The sequence below is a fragment of the Convolutriloba macropyga genome, chromosome 6, assembly GCF_964194025.1.
Source record: "Convolutriloba macropyga chromosome 6, txConMacr16.3, whole genome shotgun sequence".
Taxonomy (NCBI): Eukaryota; Metazoa; Xenacoelomorpha; order Acoela; family Convolutidae; genus Convolutriloba; species Convolutriloba macropyga.
In genome coordinates, this window is record NC_134473.1 from 3,965,687 (window position 1) to 3,988,687 (window position 23,001).

The following is a 23,001-nucleotide window of genomic DNA, read 5'->3' on the forward strand; positions in this document are numbered from 1 at the left end:
ATGCTACGAAAACTGCTTTTTATGTGACAAAATTTATGAAGATCTTAGCAAGTAACGCCAACAGAAGTTTGTCAAGATCTTACCAGGGTGTTCCAAGAATTTTTGCTCTCAAGGTACTGACAAGATGTTTCAAGTTTTGCAAGAGTTTTCAAGATTTTGATTGACACAGCAAGGTGTATCAAGTTTTGTTTCACTGGGATCCTGAAGCTGGAAAACACGTTAACATCAGGACCAATCATTACTATCAGAAATAGAAACAAAATACTGGGTCGGAAGTCTCAATTTTCAGAATGGGGAAAAGCAGTCTCGGTTCAATAAGGAAAGATCACTCGTGAGCTAAGGGTTTGAAAAATTTCTTCATTTTGTCTTTGACAGCGATCAGCGGAGCATGAAATGGTTTTGTTAGCACCATAATTATCAGGGTATTTACAAAACCGTAACTGAATCTTAGTCCACGAAGGCTGACGTCAATTATACTCAATCTATGTTGAGTTGAACCATCATCATGAAGGTATTGCAAAAAAGGATATTTCTCCACAATCGGCTTTGTTTCTTCCAATCCCAGTAATCTCGCTTTCGCAGCTGTTAGGAAAGTTTTCCCCATGCTTGAAAAGCTTCCCTTCCGCTTGAAATCCATGAAACAGACATGAGGCAGTACTAGTAAAACCCATAGCACCAAGATAGCGGCAAAAGCCTTCGTTAACAAGCCTAGAAACAAAACGTGGAGCTTTTTCTCAAATGAAATTGAAACAGGACAGACGGAGGTCCCAGACAAAAATTGTCGTTGACCAGACCACTTCCCAAGTTGAGGGGTCGGCTCAATGAAAAGACTTTTAAAGTCGACCTAGGGGGGTATTTCCCTACCTTAAATACACTGTCAACCTACTAGTAAGGGTCGACCTAAAGTCTTTTCATATATCGACCAGCGATCCTTTCATATCCCATATCGGTCGACCTACGGTCTTTCCATAACCAATATTGGTCGACCATGGTCTTTTCATATACCGACCAACGTTCGTTTCATATTCCACATCGGTCGACCTACGGTCTTTTCACATCCAATATCGGTCGACCCATAGTCTTTTCATAAGTCGACCAAGGGTTTTTCATACCCGGTACAGTTGACCAAAAGTCTGATCATAGGTCTTTTTTTACCATTAAAATTGCATAAATCCGGCGGTGAATGCGGTAAAAAAAATCTTTGTAGCCTGGTAGCGGTGAAATTACATAAATTCGCCGCTTTGAAGAAACATGTCCAAATTATGTAAGATGAGCGATGAATGCAATGAAATTACACAAGTTCACCGCTTAACCTTGTGGTGAAGTTACATAAGTTCACCGCTTGGAGAAAAGTGTTAAAATTGTGTGACATCAGCAGTGAATGCGCTAACACTACGTAAATTCACCGCTTAATCTAGTGGTGAAATTACCTAATTCACCGCTGAGAGAAAAGTTCCAAAAATATCGGAGATAAGCACGGAATGCGATGAAACTAGTAGTAGTATAGTAATATTAGTAGTAGTGGTAGTAGTAGTAGTAGTAGTAGTAGTAGTAGTAGTAGTAGTAGTAGTAGTAGTAGTAGTAGTAGTAGTAGTAGTAGTAGTAGTAGTAGTAGTAGTAGTAGTAGTAGTAGTAGTAGTAGTAGTAGTAGTAGTAGTAGTAGTAGTAGTAGTAGTAGTAGTAGTAGTAGTAGTAGTAGTAGTAGTAGTAGTAGTAGTAGTAGTAGTAGTAGTAGTAGTAGTAGTAGTAGTAGTAGTAGTAGTAGTAGTAGTAGTAGTAGTAGTAGTAGTAGTAGTAGTAGTAGTAGTAGTAGTAGTAGTAGTAGTAGTAGTAGTAGTAGTAGTAGTAGTAGTAGTAGTAGTAGTAGTAGTAGTAGTAGTAGTAGTAGTAGTAGTAGTAGTAGTAGCCTTTTCTGAATTTGGGCAATTTCTTCGACCATTTTCAGAATAGCCGTGAAAAACATTTTACCCAAATTAAGAAGACCATTTTACGAAAAACTTCCGCCTCCCAAATTCAGAAGAGGGTTGCCCAAATTCAGAAATGGATTTTTTGACCAATTTCGGAATTGGCCCGGTGCCCATTTTCCTACTCCACTCCTACTACTCCTTGGAATTTGGGTAAGTGTTATGGGGATGATGGCCGAATCAGAAATTGGGCTAAAAAGGGTTGTGAAACTACGACAAAAGAAAGACACTTCTCATTTTCAAGACTTTCAAAAGTTTAATGATTAAAATGCAAAAATTCGACCAGAAATTTAACAAACACCAAACACGAAAAAAAATTCGCCCAAATTTATGTGGCAGTGCAGGTCAATTGTTAAACATAACAGGCATAACTTTGACAAACTGCTATAACAAACATGTCTTTCCTCTATTTAAATTGAAGCAGTCGGCAGCAGTTGTGAAGCTAGGAAATGACTTCCTCGTGATGTATCTGTCCACGTAGGGCGAATTCTAAGATTATGTTGGGCATTCCCTCGAGCAAGCTTCTCATCGTGTTTTGGTCTTTCAGATTGTGCTAATGATGTTTTCATGGGTTATTTGGCGTGTTTTGCGTTTATTTTCAAATCAGTGAAGTCGTTTCCTAAAGATGAACGCATTCAGATCTTGCTAGAATATTTTGAGATGATTCAAAACTTGCAAGATACTTGCTGCAATCTTGCAAGATATCAACGCAAGAAAACAAGTAAAATAAATTTAAAAACACTCTAGAAAACTTTTTTGAGACACAATATCGCCAATAAAAACAAGTTACCAAATTGATAATCAAGAGAAATTTTTTTAATCCAGATTCAAAATCTTGCGAGAATCTGGCAACAATCTTGAGAATTTTTAATTTCTGGCAAACTTTTTTTGATTATTATTAACTGTTTGCACTATATCACTGTTTTATCTCAAACATTTTGGCTTTCCAGGAAAACAAATGGACTTGAGAGAAGATCGGCTAACCGCCAGTTTCCTCCAAATGTCAATTTTTTGCACCGAAACTCAGTTTCACTTGATAAATTGCCTACTTTTAGAAAAAAATGATTTGCAAAAAACATTAAAAAAATCCCCAGTGGGCCATTTGGCCCACTGGGGTTTCTTTTTGACCCCTCATCCCAAACCTCTTTTGCGTGCGTCATTTTGCGCTAATAAAAAATTCCAGGCGTATTACGGAAAGACAGCCGTATTTCGTTTTGACGTGGAGAGCCGTGAAAAAAATATTGTTCCTAATAAAAAAACAACTAAAAAAACAACGTTTTTTGCGCTTTTTTGGAAGTTCTGGCCGCAATTGGATTAGTCTTTTATTTGTGAGTTTCACGTGTTTTGTTACATTACCGTTTCATGCATTTGGCGATTTGTAAAATTACTCTTTTCACAAAAGTTTTCGAAAAATTTTTCGATGAGATCCTTTTTTGAAGAACTGTTTGCACTATAACACTGTTTTATCTCAAACATTTTGGCTTTCCAGGAAAAGAAATGGCCTTGCAAAAATATTTGCTAACCACCAATTTCCTTCAAGTGTCAAATTTTTGCACCGAAACTCAGTTTCAATTGATAAATTGCCTATTTTTAGAAAAAAATTATTTGCAAAAAACATAAAAAAAAATCCCCAGTGGGCCATTTGGCCCACTGGGGATTTTTTTTGACCCCTCATCACAAACCTCTTTTGCGTGCGTCATTTTGCGCTAATAAAAAATTCCAGGCGTATTACGGAAAGACAGCCGTATTTCGTTTTGACGTGGAGAGCCGTGAAAAAAAATATTGTTCCTATTAAAAAAAACAATGTTTTTTGCGTTGTTTTGGAAGTTCTGGCTGCAATTGGACTAGTCTGTTATTTGTGAGTTTAAAGTGTTTTGTTACATGAGCGTTTCATGCATTTGGCGATTTGCAAAAACACTCTTTTCACAAAAGTTTTCGAATGAGATCCTTTTTTTGAAGAACTGTTTGCACGATATCACTGTTTTATCTCAAACATTTTGGCTTTCCAGGAAAACAAATTGCCTTGCAAAAATATTTGCTAACCACCAATTTCCTTCAAATGTCAATTTTTTGCACCGAAACTCAGTTTCACTTGATAAATTGCCTACTTTTAGAAAAAAATGATTTGCAAAAAACATTAAAAAAATCCCCAGTGGGCCATTTGGCCCACTGGGGTTTCTTTTTGACCCCTCATCCCAAACCTCTTTTTCGTGCGTCATTTTGCGCTAATAAAAAATTCCAGGCGTATTACGGAAAGACAGCCGTATTTCGTTTTGACGTGGAGAGCCGTGAAAAAAATATTGTTCCTATTAAAAAAACAACTAAAAAACAACGTTTTTTGCGTTTTTTTGGAATTTCCGGCTGCAATTGGATTAGTCTGTTATTTGTGAGTTTCAAGTGTTTTGTTACATGAGCGTTTCATGCATTTGGCGATTTGCAAAAACACTCTTTTCACAAAAGTTTTCGAATGAGATCCTTTTTTTGAAGAACTGTTTGCACGATATCACTGTTTTATCTCAAACATTTTGGCTTTCCAGGAAAACAAATTGCCTTGCAAAAATATTTGCTAACCACCAATTTCCTTCAAGTGTCAAATTTTTGCACCGAAACTCAGTTTCAATTGATAAATTGCCTATTTTTAGAAAAAAATTATTTGCAAAAAACATAAAAAAAAATCCCCAGTGGGCCATTTGGCCCACTGGGGATTTTTTTTTGACCCCTCATCACAAACCTCTTTTGCGTGCGTCATTTTGCGCTAATAAAAAATTCCAGGCTTTTTGCGGAAAAACATTGCTTTAGGGAGAAAAATACCTGGAGAAACGAATTTCAAGGATTCTATGTATTCTGTCATCCTGTGGTGTATAAATAGGCGTCCAATGAGTTAAAAATTGTATTTTTGAACTTCTTCAATGTGGGAGATTATATTAAAACAATAAATTTGCACTTTCTTTCTCTAAACTTTTGCTCTAGGAAGCAAAAATACCTGGAGAAACGAAATATTTTCAAGTTTTCTATCTATTCTGTCATCCTGAGGGTAGTTTTGACCAATTTTAAGATCGACATTATTGCAGTATATAAATTTTTGAAGTTTTTTTGTATTGAAAATTGGGCGAAGATAATAAAACAGGCTTTTTTTGGCCGCTTTGAACATGAAACGCCTCTCTGAACGCTTAGGTCCAAAAAAGGCAAGATAGAACTAGTGATTGTTTTTTTTGAAAAGGTAACAAATATTGTTTTACATTGCTTCATATATAGCTCATTTTAAAGCTCATAAAATAGGATTTGCAGCCATTTTTTTTTTACTTTTATGAATAACAGCCTCAAGGGTACCTAAATTGGCATCAAACATAAAAGAAAAATCGAGTCGTTTATGACTTGGTAAATATTGGCTAAGTCTACCCATTTTTTTTAATAGTACAATAGCTCTATATAAAGTTTCGAAAAGATCTTGTTTACAAAATTGCGCGATGATAATATAACATGCGTTTTTTGACCGCTTTGACCATGAAACGACCCTTTGAACGCTTAGGCCCAAAATAGACAAGATTCGATGTTTGTTTGTTTTACTCAGAACGTAACAAATATTAGCTCAATTTGCGTTCTTTATAGCTCATTTTAATGCATTTTAGATAGGCTTTGCAGTCGTATGTTTTATTTTTTGTAAACGATTGCTTCAAGGGTACCTAAAGTGGCTTCAAAGATAAAAGAAAAATCGAAGCTATTATGACTTGGTAAATAGTGGCTGAGTCCGCCCACTTTTAAGACTGGTACAATGACCCTATATAAAGTTTTGAAAAGCACTTGTGTAGACAATTGCGCAAGGAAAAAGAAACGGGCACTTTTTGACCGTTTAGGTGCGTTTATGTCTCCTAGAAGCACTGGTCAGCGAGTTGAAATTTCGATTTGTATATGATGTAAAATTTCTCAACGAATAATCACTCAAGTGAATTGATATATAGTCCACTTTGAAGACAAGAATCCCTTTGTTGCAGCCATTAGCTAATTGGGATCGTAAGAGGGCTGTAAGTATCACTTTTTTTCAAAACTGTCATTTTTCGTGCTGATTTCTAAAAATTTTTGTAAAAAGTAAAGATATTGGATGTTAATTGAATAACTAACCAAATGAAACACATATCGTTGCAAAGCTCCTACAATGTAGTTGACGTGGACATATTTGTTTGTGTCCAATTTTTGCGTAGAAGATCTCAAGTACAGGATTGATTAGAGAAAAGCAAATTGAAATATTTTTGATTTATGGATTTGCAGTAAATGCGAATACTTATATAAAAGCAGAACCATTGGTTCATGTTTTTTTTTCAATGCCATTTGCAGACAAATCTGCTAAGATTATAAAAATTGCGCTTTTGGACCATTTAGGTACGTTTAGAGTACCTAGAGTATTTTTATATAAGCGGATTGGAATTGGAATAATTTTCCATACCCAAATTCAGAAAAATTTCGCTGATGCAATCAAAAGCTCTAAATATCACCAAAAACGTTTTTTACAGATTTTTTTACTTTAACCTCATCCCGGTAAAAATAAATACCTGATCGCTGCAAAAAAACGAGGCGTAGAACGAATTAAGTCAGTGTCAGTGATCATTCAAAAATGAAAAATTCTAGGACTTCCTTGCAGAAAAATTGTTTCAATTTGCCCCCTTCTAGAACTTGTAGGTCTGTTTTTTTAAGGAGACCATCACTGCATTACAGCAGCAATCAAAGGAAGCTTTTTTAAAAGTTAAATAACTATTGCTTTGAAATTGCCTCAAGTTTTCTGATGAACGGTCTGATTTCGAAATTGACATCAACACAACTTCTTAAAAAAAAAACTGTCACTGGCATTTTTTTATGGCCGCATTTGTCTCCGGCATGTGCCTAAAATCTCGACTTTCAAATGAGTTGTTTTAGTGGCAAATTCTCATGGGTTCAGGAGAAATGCTGAAGTGGCCAGACTAAGGGAAACTTCCGCCTCCCAAATTAAGAACGCTTTTTTTCAACCCTTTTTTCTCAAAATCAATAAGATCATTTGTTTCAAAACTTTGCATATGAGTTTGTTGTACTAAAGGGAAGGCACATGCAAAATTTCAGGTTTCTATGATGATTTTTGCCAAATCACTTATTTTTGGATCCTTGGGTTTTGCAGGTGAGGTCTACTAGTACAAACCTGAATCAAAAGCTGAAAAAACGGTCGTTTCTAAAAAGACTACGCACTATCTTGCAAATACCAAATATGCTTTAAAGTACTCCGACAGGACACATATCAAAAAATTTTTGCAAAAGAACGTGTATTTGCGGAGAAAATGCATTTTCTGGATTTCGCAGTTTTTGTGGTGTTTGGCCGCTTTTGGTACCCTACTCCGCTCGGTTCATAAATCCTCGAATATTCAATTTAAAACCATCAATCAATTTGCTACGGATTGTGCGTGAGCCGTACTTTATTCAGAATTCAATTTTTTTGGAAAAATTGTGAGAAAAAGTCTAAAAAAATACCAAAATTTGCAAAAAAAAAAAATTTGAAAAATTTTCGATCAACTTAAAAATGGTCCTATGAACTGTTTTTTCGGGGCTTTTTTCGATTTTTGAGCTACAAATACGTTGACCTATCACGTTATGGCATGTGTTTTGGACCCGGAACGCGTTTTCATTGTTCGCGGGGGTATGCTAAATCCGTGGATTTGGTGGTCCAAATTCAGAAATGCCGTAGTAGTAGTAGTAGTAGTAGTGATAAACATCATAAGTGATAAACATCATAAGAAACAGCTATGATGGATTCAAATGTCGAGTTAAAGCCGAAGGTGAGAAAGGACGCTTATTTGATGTCAGAACGGGCGTTAGGCAGGGTGATGTGTGGTCCCCAATCCTATTCGGCCTTGTCATCAACTACATTTTGGCTAACTCGGTGCATGGAGGAATAGACATTGGGAGATTGGTGGCTGACTTAGATTTTGCTGATGATGTTGCTCTCGTGGGGGTCTCAGACAGTGAGGTGCAAGAAAACCTACATCGAATCGAGGCCCTTGCGGAAGCCGCTGGTCTGAAGATTAATGTGGCCAAAACAAAGAATATGGGCGTAAAATGCGACAGCCCAAATGTTGTTGCAGCGCCTAGTATCCAACAGAATGTGGAGATACTCACTGGAACACATAAAGGCAAACTAGGACTCCTGGCAGAGACATCTAGCCTGTCACGACTAACCATCAGCACGGAGGTGCTGCTGGGAACGAAAAAGAAAGCGGGCTGGTTCGAAACACAAGATGGCCGGAAGCTAAGATTGAAAAGCTTAGCGGTGGCTAAGCCAGCGTTGGTAGCTTCACAACAACAATCTGCGGTAGCAGATTCAGAGTCGCTAGAAAATGAGAGTCGGTCAGTGGTGGCTGACCAAGAGTCTTTAAGATGTCAGAATTGTCAGCGGCAATTCAGTACAGTTACCGGACGCAAAGTGCACCAAACAAGATTCTGCAAAGCCGGTTTGTCAAAGAATGTCGTCGACAAGTCAAAGTTCGAGCAACTAGAGGCGAGCCTTACCTGTGACAAGTGTAAAACAGTCAATGGCCGAAAAGTTCACCAATCGAGATACTGTGGCAAACCTAAAGCAGTTGCCACACGCGTGTTTTCCTGCAAAGTACAAGATGTTCTCGGAAACGAGTTTGAAAACATAGAAGCGTTCAAGTATCTCGGATCATATGTCAGCCTCAAGCATGGAGACCTGCAGGAAGTCAATTGCAAAATTGCAGAAGGTAGACAACGGTTTGCTAACTTCCAAAATCTCTGGAAGAGCAAGCAGCTCCGCGTTTCTCCTCAAGTGCAATTTGTACAAAGCACTCGTTTTATCAGCCGTGCTGTACAGCCCAGAGACTTGGACTCTTTCGAAATTAATGGAGAGAAAACTTGAGAGTTTCCACTGTGGTTGTCTTCGGAGAATTCTACGTGTGTCATATCTGGAGAAAGCAACGAACGAAGAAATTATGTCAAGATCACGAATGCCCCAACTATCCACGATGATCATGCTCAAACGGATAAAATGGTACGGACACATCCAGAGAATGGAACCAGGAAGATTAGCCCGCAGTGCCTTCAATTGGGACCCGCCCGATCAATACGTCCATGCTAGACGCGCTCCTGGGGGGCAACGGAAAACGTGGATAAGTCAAATCGAATGAGACTGTGTACGAAACAAAGTATCGTTCACCAGATTGCAGGAGAAAGCAGCAACCGGGTCAAAGAATGCCTTCAACATTTTCGTCGTACAGCACTTCACAGAATAACCAAACAAATAACTCTTCTTGTTTTGTTTGTATTTGTTGCCAACCGTGCCTTTATTTCATATTTGGAATTAAAGTGTTGAAACAGTAGTAGTAGTAGTAGTGGTAGTAGTAGTAGTAGTAGTAGTAGTAGTAGTAGTAGTAGTAGTAGTAGTAGTAGTAGTAGTAGTAGTAGTAGTAGTAGTAGTAGTAGTAGTAGTAGTAGTAGTAGTAGTAGTAGTAGTAGTAGTAGTAGTAGTAGTAGTAGTAGTAGTAGTAGTAGTAGTAGTAGTAGTAGTAGTAGTAGTAGTAGTAGTAGTAGTAGTAGTACTATTAGTAGTAGTAGTAGTAGTAGTAGTAGTAGTAGTAGTAGTAGTAGTAGTAGTAGTAGTAGTAGTAGTAGTAGTAGTAGTAGTAGTAGTAGTAGTAGTAGTAGTAGTAGTAGTAGTAGTAGTAGTAGTGGGGGACAAAATCCAACCTCACCTCCACGTGGTGTCCCCTGGGGGTAGGTCATGTGCTGCGGATCTACGCTCACATGGTCGAGCTAACGAGGCACTGGTCTTCTAGTTTGTGGCGCAACTAGTCGTATCTCAGCCTTCAAACACCAAAGCAATGAGTACAATCAACCATGGCCCCGAGTCCCGGGTAAGGGGTGCTAAAAATCTCCCGAGGAACCAACTCAGAATTGCAACTTTAAACGTCAGAACACTGACCCAAGCCGGATCTCTAGAGGCTTTGAAAATGGATCTGGCGCGATACAAGTTGGATATTCTGGGAGTGCAGGAGACGAGATTGCAGGAGCAAGAAATTGATCTCGGAGACCACAAGCTCTACCTGTCTGACTCGTGGTTGTCTGGTGTAAAGTCGAGACAAGGAGGAGTGGGCGTTGCTGTAAAGAAGTCATTGATAAACAGCATCGTAGAACAAGTGGCTCTAAGTGAACGTATTTGCTACGTCAAGTTCGCGGCTCAGAGGAGAGCCAATCTAGCTGTTGTTGTCTGCTACGCACCTACGAATGAAGCTAGTCTCCAAGAGAAGGATTTGTTTTGGAGTCAACTTTCAGACCTAGTTTCCAGTTTCAAACATAGGGAGCGTATTTGTGTCATCGGTGACCTCAATGCAGAGCCTGGACACCAGTTGAATGACACCATGAGCTGCAGAGGCCCGTTTGGAATGGGTGAAGAAAATGAAAACTCTGAAAAGTTGTTATCATTTTGCACTTCACACAAATTGCTCGTAGGTGGTACATGGTTCCAGCATCGACAAGTGCATCGGTACACCTTCAACCCTCCCGATCCGAGTTGTCGAAAAAAGATGCTGGATCACATTCTGTTTGCAGAGAGATACAGAGGATGTCTGACGAATGTGAGGTCCAGAAGAGGGAAAACCACAATTACCGATCACGAACTGGTCATTGCGGAAGTATCTATGAAACTTTTGTCTAAAAAGTCATGCTTCACGCCCAGAATCAGTTCTGCAAAGCTGCAAGATGAAACAACGCGTGACTTATTCACGCAGGAGGTCAAGTTACATCTTGATAAGAGCGGCGATTTCGAGAATACAGAGCAGTCTTGGGACAATTTTCGAAAAGCCCTGAACCAAGCAGCAGTGAAATGCCTCCTTCCGGACAAGCGAGTGAACAAACCTTGGATTTCTCCAGATTCTCTGGAACTTATCCGGAAACGAGCCGATCTACAGTTAAAGAAACACAGCAGCGCGGAGGTGCTGTTAGAGTTCACAAACTGCTGTAAGGAAGTCAGAAAAGCTCTACGTGCAGACAAACGGGCATGGCTTGAACGCAAAGGCCAAGAAGTGCAGAGCTTCGCGGACAGAGGCAACTTAAAGGAGGTTTTTGGGGCATCACAGCAGATTTGCCGAAACTGGAGGCCCCAGTTGACCAAATTAGTTTCAAGCACTGGCGTCAACTTACGGACGAAAGAGGAACGACTTGAACGCTGGACGGAACATTTTAGTCAACTCCTGAATCCCTCAACATTCAGTTGCAGTACGAGATTGGATCCCGAAGAAGCAGCTGAAAGCTTGCCGATTGACCTGAGCCCAATTCGATTTGAAGAAGTGCTTGAAGCTGTCCGCAGGTTGAAGAATGGCAAGGCAAGTGGACCCGATAACATTTCCTGTGAGATGTTGAAAGCACACAAGGGTATTGTCGAGTGGCTCTGGGACATCATAGATAAATGTTGGTCGACGGAAGTTCTGCCCGATGACTGGAAGGTAGCAGAAATTGTCCCATTATACAAGAGTAAAGGAAAGAGGTCAGAGTGTTCGAACCACCGAGGGATCTCTCTATTGTCAGTACCAGGCAAAGTGTCCGCTTCCGTTACTCTCAATCGATGCAAAGATTCAGTGGATCGCGTCTTAAGGGAAGAGCAGTGTGGCTTCAGAAAAAGCAGAGGATGCGCCGATCAACTCTTTGCCCTGCGTCAAATAATAGAGAAATCAATGGCGTTTCAATTGGATATTAGCTTTTGTTTCATAGACTTTCGAGCGGCATTCGATTCTGTCGATCGTGAGCAGATGTACCAGATAATGAAACACTATGGTCTGCCGCAAAAAGTGATAAACATCATAAGAAACAGCTATGATGGATTCAAATGTCGAGTCAAAGCCGAAGGTGAGAAGGGACGCTTATTTGATGTCGGAACAGGCGTTAGGCAGGGTGATGTGTGGTCCCCAATCCTATTCGGCCTTGTCATCAACTACATTTTAGCTAACTCGGTGCATGGAGGATTAGACATTGGGAGATTGGTGGCTGACTTAGATTTTGCTGATGATGTTGCTCTCGTGGGGGTCTCAGACAGTGAGGTGCAAGAAAACCTACATCGAATCGAGGCCCTAGCGGAAGCCGCTGGTCTGAAGATTAATGTGGCCAAAACAAAGAATATGGGCGTAAAATGCGACAACCCAAATGTTGTTGCAGTGCCTAGTATCCAACAGAACGTGGAGATACTCACTGGAACACATAAAGGCAAACTAGGACTCCTGGCAGAGACATCTAGCCAGTCACGACTAACCATCGGCACGGAGGTGCTGCTGGGAACGAAAAAGAAAGCGGGCTGGTTCGAAACACAAGATGGCCGGAAGCTCAGATTGAAAAGCTTAGCGGAGGCTAAGCCAGCGTTGGTAGCTTCACAACAACAATCTGCAGTAGCGGATTTAGAGTCGCTAGAAAATGAGAGTGGGTCAGCGGTGGCTGATCAAGAGTCTTTAAGATGTCAGAACTGTCAGCGGCAATTCAGTACAGTTACCGGACGCAAAGTGCACCAAACAAGATTCTGCAAAGCCGCTTCGTCAAAGAATGTCGTCGACAAGTCAAAGTTCGAGCAACTAGAGGCGAGCCTCACCTGTGACAAGTGTGAAAGGAAGTTCAAAACAGTCAATGGCCGAAAAGTTCACCAATCGAGATACTGTGGCAAACCTAAAGCAGCTGCCACACGCGTGTTTTCCTGCAAAGTACAAGATGTTATCGGAAACGAGTTTGAAAACATAGAAGCGTTCAAGTATCTCGGATCATATGTCAGCCTCAAGCATGGAGACCTCCAGGAAGTCAATTGCAAACTTGCAGAAGGTAGACAACGGTTTGCTAACTTCCAAAATCTCTGGAAGAGCAAGCAGCTCAGCGTGCACCTCAAGTGCAATTTGTACAAAGCACTCGTTTTATCAGCCGTGCTGTACAGCTCAGAGACTTGGACTCTTTCGAAATTAATGGAGAGAAAACTTGAGAGTTTCCACTGTGGTTGTCTTCGGAGAATTCTACGTGTGTCATATCTGGAGAAAGCAACGAACGATGAAATTATGTCAAGATCGCGAATGCCCCAACTATCCACGATGATCATGCTCAAACGGATAAAATGGTACGGTCACATCCAGAGAATGGAACCAGGAAGATTAGCCCGCAGTGCCTTCGATTGGGACCCGCCCGATCAATACGCCCATGCCAGACGCGCTCCTGGGGGGCAACGGAAAACGTGGATGAGTCAAATCGAAGGAGACTGTGTACGAAACAAAGTATCGTTCACCAGATTGCAGGAGAAAGCAGCAACCGGGTCAAAGAATGCCTTCAACAATTTCGTCGTACAGCACTTCACAGAATAACCAAACAAATAACTCTTCTTGTTTTGTTTGTATTTGTATTTGTATTTGTATTTGTTGCCAACCGTGCCTTTATTTCATATTTGGAATTAAAGTGTTGAAACAGTAGTAGTAGTAGTAGTAGTAGTAGTAGTAGTAGTAGTAGTAGTAGTAGTAGTAGTAGTAGTAGTAGTAGTAGTAGTAGTAGTAGTAGTAGTAGTAGTAGTAGTAGTAGTAGTAGTAGTAGTAGTAGTAGTAGTAGTAGTAATTAGAAAAAATATAGACATTTTCTCAGGCCTTTGTTGTACAATTCTTTAATTGGCATCTTTGTTTTTATTATTATTATATATTGCAAAATTAACAACAACTAACAACATTGATAGACAACTTTGTATTTTTTTTGAACCTGACATTGTTAGACCAACGCAAACTCGTTCTATCTAAAATCAACCTTGAACAACACCGTCAACCTAAGGTTAATCATGATCAATATCCTCGACCTAAAATGGACCATGACCAATATCGACAGCCTAAATTCAACAATGACCAATTTTGTTCGCCCTAAATTCAACCATTACCATTAAGGTCGACCTAAAACCTGATCATATCCATTAGTGGTCGACCACTGTCTTTCCGTACCCAATATCGGTCGACCACGGTCTTTTCATAAGTCGACCTCTGAACTGGGGTTTGGAACAAAATGTAGTCTTATAAGACTCATCTGCACTCTTGAAGTGTTTCTGCATTTCAAGCGCTTTCCGGACCGAACTCTAAGTGTATATCAGTACTGTTCAAGTCTAAAGCCAAGTCTTACTTCGTTTCCCAGTACTGGGTAAGTCTAATTACAAGCCTTACAAGTGTGACAAGTCTTGACCAAGACTTGGATAACACTTGCAAGTTGATTCCCAAGTCATCACTAACTTTTCATAAAACGTTAAGTTCAAGTTTCGAATTGGAAGAAACTTTGCCACGTGCCACGTTTTCAGGATTAATTTTTAGCCATTTTTCGGGGGCCCTATTTCCCCCATTTCACCTCATTACCAACCTAATCTTACACCTTTTTACCTCCTTAAAATTACTCCTAGAATCTTACGTCTTTTGGGGTCTTTTTATGGGTTCAAATCTAGAAAATTGCCTCATTAGCCCCCATACCCCCCACAATATCCCCCAAATCTCACATCGTTTTACCACCTTAAAATTGCCCCGTAATAATTTTTTTGGGTGTAATCTCGGGGGGATAAAATCCCCCCACTACGTCCCCACCCAATACCCCCTAATCTTACATAGTTTTACCCACATTGAAATTACTCCCTTCTCTTACATCAGTTGAGGGGAGTAACCAGAGGGGTTATTTCGACGCAGTTGATTAATTTGCTTAATTTTTCAATGATACAGTCTACACACACCATTAATCATGCATTGAAAACACCCATTAGTTTCTCCAAATATGAATGAAAAAAGATCTTTATCACAGTAAATCTGAATCAAATATGTTTTTTTATCATTATTTTACAAAAACTGTTTTTCTTTGTGCCACATTTTATCAAATGTTAGCTTGTAACGCCAAGAGAAGTATTTCCAAGGTGTTCCAAAAATTTTTGCTTTCTTGGTCTTGACAAAATTTGAAGTTTTGCAAGAGGTTTCAAGATCTTTCTGACATGGCGAAGTGTATCAAATGTTGTTTCATTGGGATCCTGAAGTCGGAAAAGAAGTTAACATCAAGGTCCATCATAATTATCAGAAATACAAAATACTGAGTCGGAAGTCCCAATTTTCAGAATTGGGGGAAAGCAGTCTCGGTTCAAGGGAAAGTTCACTTTCACTCGTCAGCTTAGGGTTTAATTTCCTCATTGTGTTTTCGACTGCGATAGGGGCTCATCAAATATCAAATTTATCCTGATCTTGGCAAAACTTGTAAAGATCTTTCCAAGGTGTTCCAAAACTTTTTGCTCTCAAGGCACTGACAAGATGTTTCAATTTTTGCAAGAGTTTTCAAGATGTTGCATGACATGGCAAGGTGTATCAAGTTTCGTTCCACTGGGAGCCAGAAAGAACGGCAACATCTGGGCCCAATATAACTATTTGAAATACAAAACATGGGTCGGAATATCTCAATTTTCAGAATGCGAGAAAAATCTCGTTTCAAGGGAAGATTCAATTGTGAGCTTAGGATTTGCAAAATTTCTTTTTTTGTGTCTTTGACTGCAATCAACGGCTCATGAAATGGCTTTATTAGCATCATAATTATCAGAGTAGCTAAGAAACTCTAACTGAATTTTAGTTCACGCAGGCTGACGTCAATTAGACTCAATCTATGTTAAGCTGAATCTTCATCAGAAAGGTATCGCAAAAAAAGATATTTATCCACAATCGGCTTTGCCTCTTCCAATCCAATATTCTCGATTTTCTAGCCGTTAGGAAGACTTTCCCACTGCTTTTAAAGTTTCCCTTCAGCCTAAAATTCATGAAACAGACATGAGGCAGTACTAGTAAAACCCATAGCAACACGATAGCAGCGAAAGCCTTCGTTAACAAGCCTAGAAAGAAAATGTGGAGCTTTTTCTCAAATGAAATTGAAACAGGACAGACAGAAGTCCCGGACAAAAATTGTCGTTGACCAGACCACTTTGAAACAAAATGTTGTCTAATCAGTGCCCATCTGCACTCTTGAAGTATTTCGGCAATCCAATCGCTTTCCCGGACCGATATCCAAGCTAACACTTGGAAGTAGATTCCCAAGTCAAAGCTAAATTTTCGAAAAACTTTGATTGATAAACAATTTTGCCACGTGGCACTTTTTTAGGATTAATTTTTAGTCATTTTCCCGGTGTGCTGTAAAATGATGCCGGGTGCTGTAAAATTATGCCGGGAGTTATTCAAATGGTAAATTAGCAGCCTGGAAATGCCCATTGGTCCAAATTGGGACAAATGTCATGCCGGTCCTGCCGAATTTTGACAACCCAGGTTTAGACCTCGACTTATGAAAAGATTTATAATTCTAGTAGGGGGGGGGGGTCCAATATTGACTATAAATACACAGTCCAGCTCCTAGTTAATGTCGAGGTAAAGTCTTTTCATGGGTCCAGGCAAGGTCATTTCATAACAAATTAAGGTCGAGCATGGTCTTTTCATGAGTCGAGGATTGCATTTTTGTGGGTTTAATGATAGTTATTCCGGGACTGATTCCGATTGTATATTTTGCAAGAAAAGGAGCACAATGCGAAATCATGTCCAGTTACAAGCGTGATAAGGGACCCAGATACGGCTGAAGTGCGAGTCCGAAACTCTGACATCGCCAAATTTGGAAATGAAAGAAGAGTAAAATACAGAGTTATCTGAAAATGTTAAAGAATACCTCAAAAATTGACAGAGAAAACGTTAGAACAGAAGATCACTGACCTCAAGTGGAACCTATAACGTAAAAAGCAAGGCGATAAGAAAATCAAGAGGTCAGAGAAACTGAACGATGACGCGAGAGTTGGTTGATTCTGCTCATGTATCACAATAGAAAACATTGTCATTGTGGCCAGATTCCTTAATAACAGAATCCGTAAACAAAATTTTGAAATTAGACGAATCGTTTGTTGAAAAAAATCGGAACTTCAATTTGTTGCCACAAACTCATCATAATTTGAAAATGCTACGCATTCTCCACAAACCTCGAAACATCTTCTATTACACGAAAAGGCAAGTGAAAAAGGAAGACGAAGGAAGGCGCAGCAACGAAAACATTGGTGGAAGACATCCAAAACAACTGAAACGTTCTTGGGAACATGCTCTCCCAGAAAACCTAACGATAGGTGGAACTGCAACTCCAATCGAAACTTGTCCGAAGTAAGAGAAGTAACTGTACTTGATGCGGAAAATGATATGAGCAATGACAATTTAAGACAATGTTAAGCAAAAAACTGCTATATGAAATTTTAGTAGCTAATAGTTTATTTTTACTCAACCTATGAATAATTTTGTAATCTTCTGATTTTGTTGCATTTATTTTTCTTGTGCTATCAAATTTCCCAAAGAACACGAAAATGTCATACAGCAACTTTTTAATGTCATGCAGCTCATCTTAAATTCAAGTGCAGTTTAATTCATTTCACTAAATTTATATTGTAATTTTTATTTGCTTTATTTGGACATGCTTATCCCTGACAGGAAACTGTGGAAAGACTTGTCTGTTCCCGTTATAAACAACTCTTCATTATCTCTTAAGCTCTAATTTTGCATGATAAAAATTTTGATCGAAAAATATTGACGTTATTATTGACGCCAAATTTTGATCGAAAAATATTGACGCCAAATTAGTTGACCAATTTATATTCTCAACTGCGTTTTCCCGGTCAGACTTTGTCATCGCCAAATGGGCCGCAATATCCAATAGACTAAACAATCTGATTCTGGTCAAAATTGGTCATTCCAACATAACTACTCAAACAAGTCATGTCATCTTGAAATCTACTAAATCTAACAACTAGCCCATCTTAATGTTAAACTCTGATTTGAATGTTACATCTCAAATCAAAACTCGAAATCAAAATTCTTCAAAGGCCATAGATACTGTTTTTTTCACACTACCAAAAATGAAGGTTTGAAAAAAATTGGTATTGGAGAAAAGTTGCGGTTGTTTTTTTGATGATTTTCTTGAAAAGGATCTTTATGGAATAAATCTATTTAAACCAAATTTAATTTTCTGTTTTTCAAGCTTTTAACTGTTCAAAAGCTTGGGTTTTTGCGCTAACAAGTCTGTCATTTCATCTATTCAACCTGTGCTTGGCCAATTTGATGTTTATTCCTGGCACAAAATCCTATTATACATCAACAATGTAAATTAAGAGCCAATACTGTGAACTTTTTTAAACCTATGGTGATATTTAATTACTGCAACTATGATCGCTCAGATTGTTAATTGAACATACGTTCAGATTGTTAGCTGAACTTATTTTTTGCGTTAAGGCATTTCAGGTTTTAACTGTAGGATATCACACATAAGTGTAGTTCACAGGGGTATTCAAAAACTATTCGAATTCCATCTCTTTGTCAAAAAGACTGTTTTTTTTCTGCTAAAACAAACAGTTTAAACTTTTAAATCAATCAAAATCAAAATTGAAACGTTTCCCTAGCTGAGGAGATTGAACAAAAAGCCAAAAAAATTCTTCGATTTCAAAGGAAAGAAAGCGTCGGTACGTTCCTCAGTTCGGCATTGTCAGTTTCGAACCGAAATGTTTGGTACCGTCATTTGTGAACACAAGAAAGATTCGCTTTGTTTGGTTATAGAAGAGTGAGTATTTTCGGCATTTAAACCTAATAGATTGTCGGTACTTTCGGTACTTAAAATTAAAAGATTATCGGTAGGTTTGGTTTCTAAACGTAAGAGGTCGTCGGTATGTTGAGGTGCTGAACTGGAAAAGATCGTGGATATGCCTGGTATTGAAACATAAGAGATCGTTTTTATATTCGGTTTCAGATGTTGGAAAAATATGGGTTTTTTCCATAGGGATTTTTGATTTTTATTTTTATAATGTAGCCAAACATTTTGATAGCGCTCCTTTTACAGGAATTTCAAACTTAATTCTTAGAAAAAAAATTCCAGAATTGTGCAAAAAATTGAAAGTTCTTTTTTTAGCTCGTTCTCGAAATTAATTGAAAGATTAGAGTTTTCATAATTATTTTTGAATCCAAAAGTGTAACACACTTGATGATCATTGAAGAGCATTCTTGTGGTTAGTTCGCTTTCACTGAGATTTGACATAATTAAATAAAAAAAATTAATCAACAGAAATAAATTTTTTGAGGGTTGGTTACGTTTGAAGCTGACGAAACATGCTGACTGTTTTCGGTCCGATCTGCCTAGTCTGCGGTTAAAACTCAGGAAATAAAGGTTGATGGTTTTTCTCTCGACACTAACGAATTTCTCTTATGTTTAAAAAACGACGACACCGAATCTGTCTTTAGTCTGGAAACGGCCGTACGGAATCTGTATTACGTTTAAAAACGACTATACTGAACGTCTCTTATCATAAATACCGAACGAAAACATTGTTGCCGACTAAAAAATTGTTGGGAGTTTCATCGCTTTTGGCTAGAAAAATAGACGATACCGAAGATATGTTACGTTTAAAACCAAAGATCTCTCGACTACGATTGCTGCAAGTTATAGCAAACATTTCACCTTCGTTTTAGTTCGACATGCTTGTTTCAATTGTGTTTTTTTTGCAAAACAAAACTGCGCAGATTAAGCAGGTTAGACAATAAAATTTGAATTTTTACCAGATATTTTTGTAATATCTGCAAACTACACTTTACTCCAAAATTTGTTTGATCTGAGCTGTCAATACTGGTGCTTTCAGTCTCTATTTATCTGGGAATTTACAGCAAAGTAATGCAATATGCGGCAATGAAAAGAAAGATTGATAACTGCGTTGGTAATTTTTTTTCTCGAGAAGTGGATATTAGGTAAAGTAGATTTAATACGTTTTCGGCAAAACAACCTGCGGTTTCTATACTCTATACTGTATTGTTTCTGTACTTTTATGGCTATGCTACTCTTCTATGAACTGAAACCAAACTTATAAATCAAACAAGAGTGTTAACCTTTTTAATATTTTTATAAATATTTTTAGTATTTTTGAAAAATTATTATCGAAAATGTTTTTATGCTCACACTTCCAAATAAAAGTCTCCCCTTGGAATAAATTTGTCAACACATTGTGTCAGAAGTGTCTATTCTAAAAACAAGCCGACATAATTTTGGCCAAAATTCTATTGGTTTGTGAGAAGATCATGCGACCCGTGAAACGACTTTAGCTCATGGACTACAAAGGTTACTTGACTCTGTGTTCAAAAGAGTGTAATAACAGTGTAATTTTTCAAAATTACACTCTTACACTGTTTTCCCGGATAAAAAAGAGTGGAATACGGATTACACCCTAATCCCTGCTAATTAGGGGTGAAATAGGGGTGAAACCTCCCCCCGGGTTATAGCAAAGCCCCCGCTAGACATTACAGTTTTTTCAAAGCGAGGTCTTCATTACAAGTAATAGTATCTTTGAAAGGGTTGCTTGTTCGAGGGTAACTGTTTCATTTGTGAGATACAAAATTAAAAAAAACAACAAAATTCATTTTATTTCTCAAATTACTAAACTGTCTGAAACTGCTTGCTGTACAATATAAGGTCTTACCTTTTCTCGTAATAGTCTTTGATACTAGCAAAACTTTGCCACACTCGTAATAGAGAATGCCCGAGACAGAGACAGTATAAATATTCAGAATGAGACGCAGATATGGTTCCATATTTGTCATGACCGTATACCGGATACAATCAGCACAAATGGCATAGCTCTTAAATAAAGAATCAAGTTATCAGTGGAAATGTTTTTCTTAATCCCGAGCGAGACCGGAACGTTATTTTGTAATAATATGTGCATGGGTGAAATATAACAAATCTGGTCGTTTTTGGTCCATATTTCACCGTTGTAACTCTTTCAAAAATATTCTGCTCCGCCCCCTCCCAGATTAGTGGGCATACATTCAGTTGAGAACCCCAGTCGCACGTGCTAATTTTTCTAAATAGTGTGGTGCTAAATAACAAAACCCGGTTTGTAACTAAGGGGAATAATAATTGATCTCGCCGTTATTCTCAAGATAGGTGAAGTGCACTAATGACACATAAATTCATCACTGAGAAAAATTTTTGACGCAAAATCAGTTGATCAAGCGTTGGACACTGTTTTTAAACCAGTTGTTCAGTACGGGATTCTGATCTATGCGAATGCCAATAAAGCTACGATGCAGAAAATTGAAGCAAAAAATAGAATACTGAGAATGGCGATTTTCATCCAATAGTTTTGCTCAGTTTCTTTCATCAGAGAAAAATAAGAAATTTTTCCCTCTCGGGAGCCTCACATTTACGTTGTTTTTTAACTGATGACTAAATGCTTAAGACGTGAATGTTTTATCATGGACACATGTTACTTCATTACACAAAATCAACAGCCAAAGCTGTGTTTAAGCGAAGAACGAGTGAAAACTGTCCCCCTCAATTCATTCTTATCAATAAAGTTTATCAATTTAAATCCGAAAACTCTGAAATGTTTTTTTAATGAATTTGGAATCTTATTTTTGGAACAAAGGTAAGAATTTTGAGCGGATCACAGTTGGAAAACTTTGCCAATAAAAGTTTAGAAAAATTTTTTTCTCCGAATGATCAATTCACTATTTTAATTTAATCTTCAAACTGAGGGTGTTTTCTATGATAAATTTTGCAATTATAAAATTGTTTTCAAATCCGGACTTCCTTTTTTAACAATCGTTTTGATTTTGACTCTCATCGCTTAACTTTTATAGTGAATGTCATGCAATTTTTCTTCCGAATATGAGACGCCTGAAAACGGACCTAAGGGTTTAATGGTGATCACACTGGTGCCCTGCTTTTTTAAAGACTTTGTCAACTGTGTAAGTTATCAATTTATTTTTAAAATTCATCGAAAAACAATTTGCCCATGCCAATAATATACCAGAAAATAATTTATCCGGCTACAAAAGTTTTAACCATATATACTTATCGTTATCATGGCCAATTTTGATCTGGATCATACGTTTACACCCACGAATTAACCTCGGGTGCGGTAGAAAATTAATTAGTTTATAAAGGGGACAATTAGCTAGGAACCTCTGACAGCAAATATCCCAGAATTTTAATTAATAATATTTTACCTCTCCTCTTCGTTCATCCCACTCTTCATAGTGCAACATAAAGTCTAGAACCACCAGAGCAGGTACAAGAAGACAAATCACCGCGACAATAGAATAAAACTTCTTTCTTCTTGTTGGACTCAAAAGATAGCCCACCTTTGTGTTTTTCACAATTAAAATGTATCTCTCCACAGCTATGGATAGAGTCAATACCACCTGAAACTCTCAACATCATAAAAACATCGCGCTGCGGTCACTTTCCCCGGTTTGAACAAAGCGATCTCTAATTAGACTCGTTCCAGACCTCCTCCTTTGATCAGAACGTACATGATCTTATAGCAAATCGGAAATGATCTCTGATAAAATCCCGGTGCGAGTTATTGGAATCTTTGTTAGACCGCGCCCTCCTGAGCAGAAAACGCTGCTGACCACAGTGGCCTGTGATCACCTTAGTGCGACCTAAGTTTTTAAGCGATTTTCACGCGACGCATGAAAATCGCTTGTGTGACCTCTAGATCCAGATCATTGTTCAGATAGATTTTGCCCTCTGAGCACACCACTGTTTCATACATATACAATTTACATGAAACTTGAATTAAGTACGCAGTTCCAATTTACAGTTATGTACTTTACCATCAATGAAATGAATGAATACTCGATATGAGGTCGCATATATTCTATATAATCAATTTGTAAGCTGTTTTAAACGATATTTTGCTCTAATCATTTGTTAAAAGAGCACATTAAGTTGCTGCTCTCCAAATTGTCCTGGTGGTAAGCTATTGATGGAAAGCTGGATAAGAAAATGGTTTGGTTTCAAAGATTCCTCGTTGTCAGGTTGCTCAGCAACGTTAGTTAGTGGCCTGGAATTCAGAATTTATTCTGTTTCCTACATGATTCTGAACAAAATGTCAAAGGACAGTCTTCTTAATCCTAGAATGAGGAGGAGCGTTGTTTTCGAGCTCTGGATGAAACGCTTTCAAACACCACAAAAATGGAGACCGTATGGAGGGTTG

At 38.3% G+C, this 23,001-nt stretch overlaps 1 protein-coding gene across 1 annotated transcript; it reads right to left on the bottom strand.

Annotated features, from left to right (window-relative positions):
- Nucleotides 1-225: 225 nt before the first annotated feature.
- LOC142340698 (uncharacterized) lies at nt 226-22,100 on the bottom strand. Its single transcript, XM_075391394.1, has 3 exons — nt 22,007-22,100; nt 20,473-20,632; nt 226-708 (listed from the first exon to the last, which is right to left on the bottom strand). The coding sequence occupies exons 1-3, from the start codon at nt 22,043-22,045 to the stop codon at nt 326-328; spliced, it is 582 nt and encodes a 193-aa protein (XP_075247509.1). The 5' UTR covers nt 22,046-22,100; the 3' UTR covers nt 226-325.
- Between the last annotated feature and the right edge of the window lie 901 nt (nt 22,101-23,001).

Excerpts from the sequence above, each read along its gene's own strand:
- LOC142340698 (XM_075391394.1), bottom strand. The coding sequence starts at position 22,045 with ATGTTGCACTATGAAGAGTGGGATGAACGAAGAGGAGAG. Across the intron at positions 20,633-22,006 it reads GGGATGAACGAAGAGGAGAG|AGCTATGCCATTTGTGCTGA; the intron begins GTAAAATATTAT and ends TCTTTATTTAAG. Across the intron at positions 709-20,472 it reads AAAGACTATTACGAGAAAAG|GCTTGTTAACGAAGGCTTTT; the intron begins GTAAGACCTTAT and ends TTTTGTTTCTAG.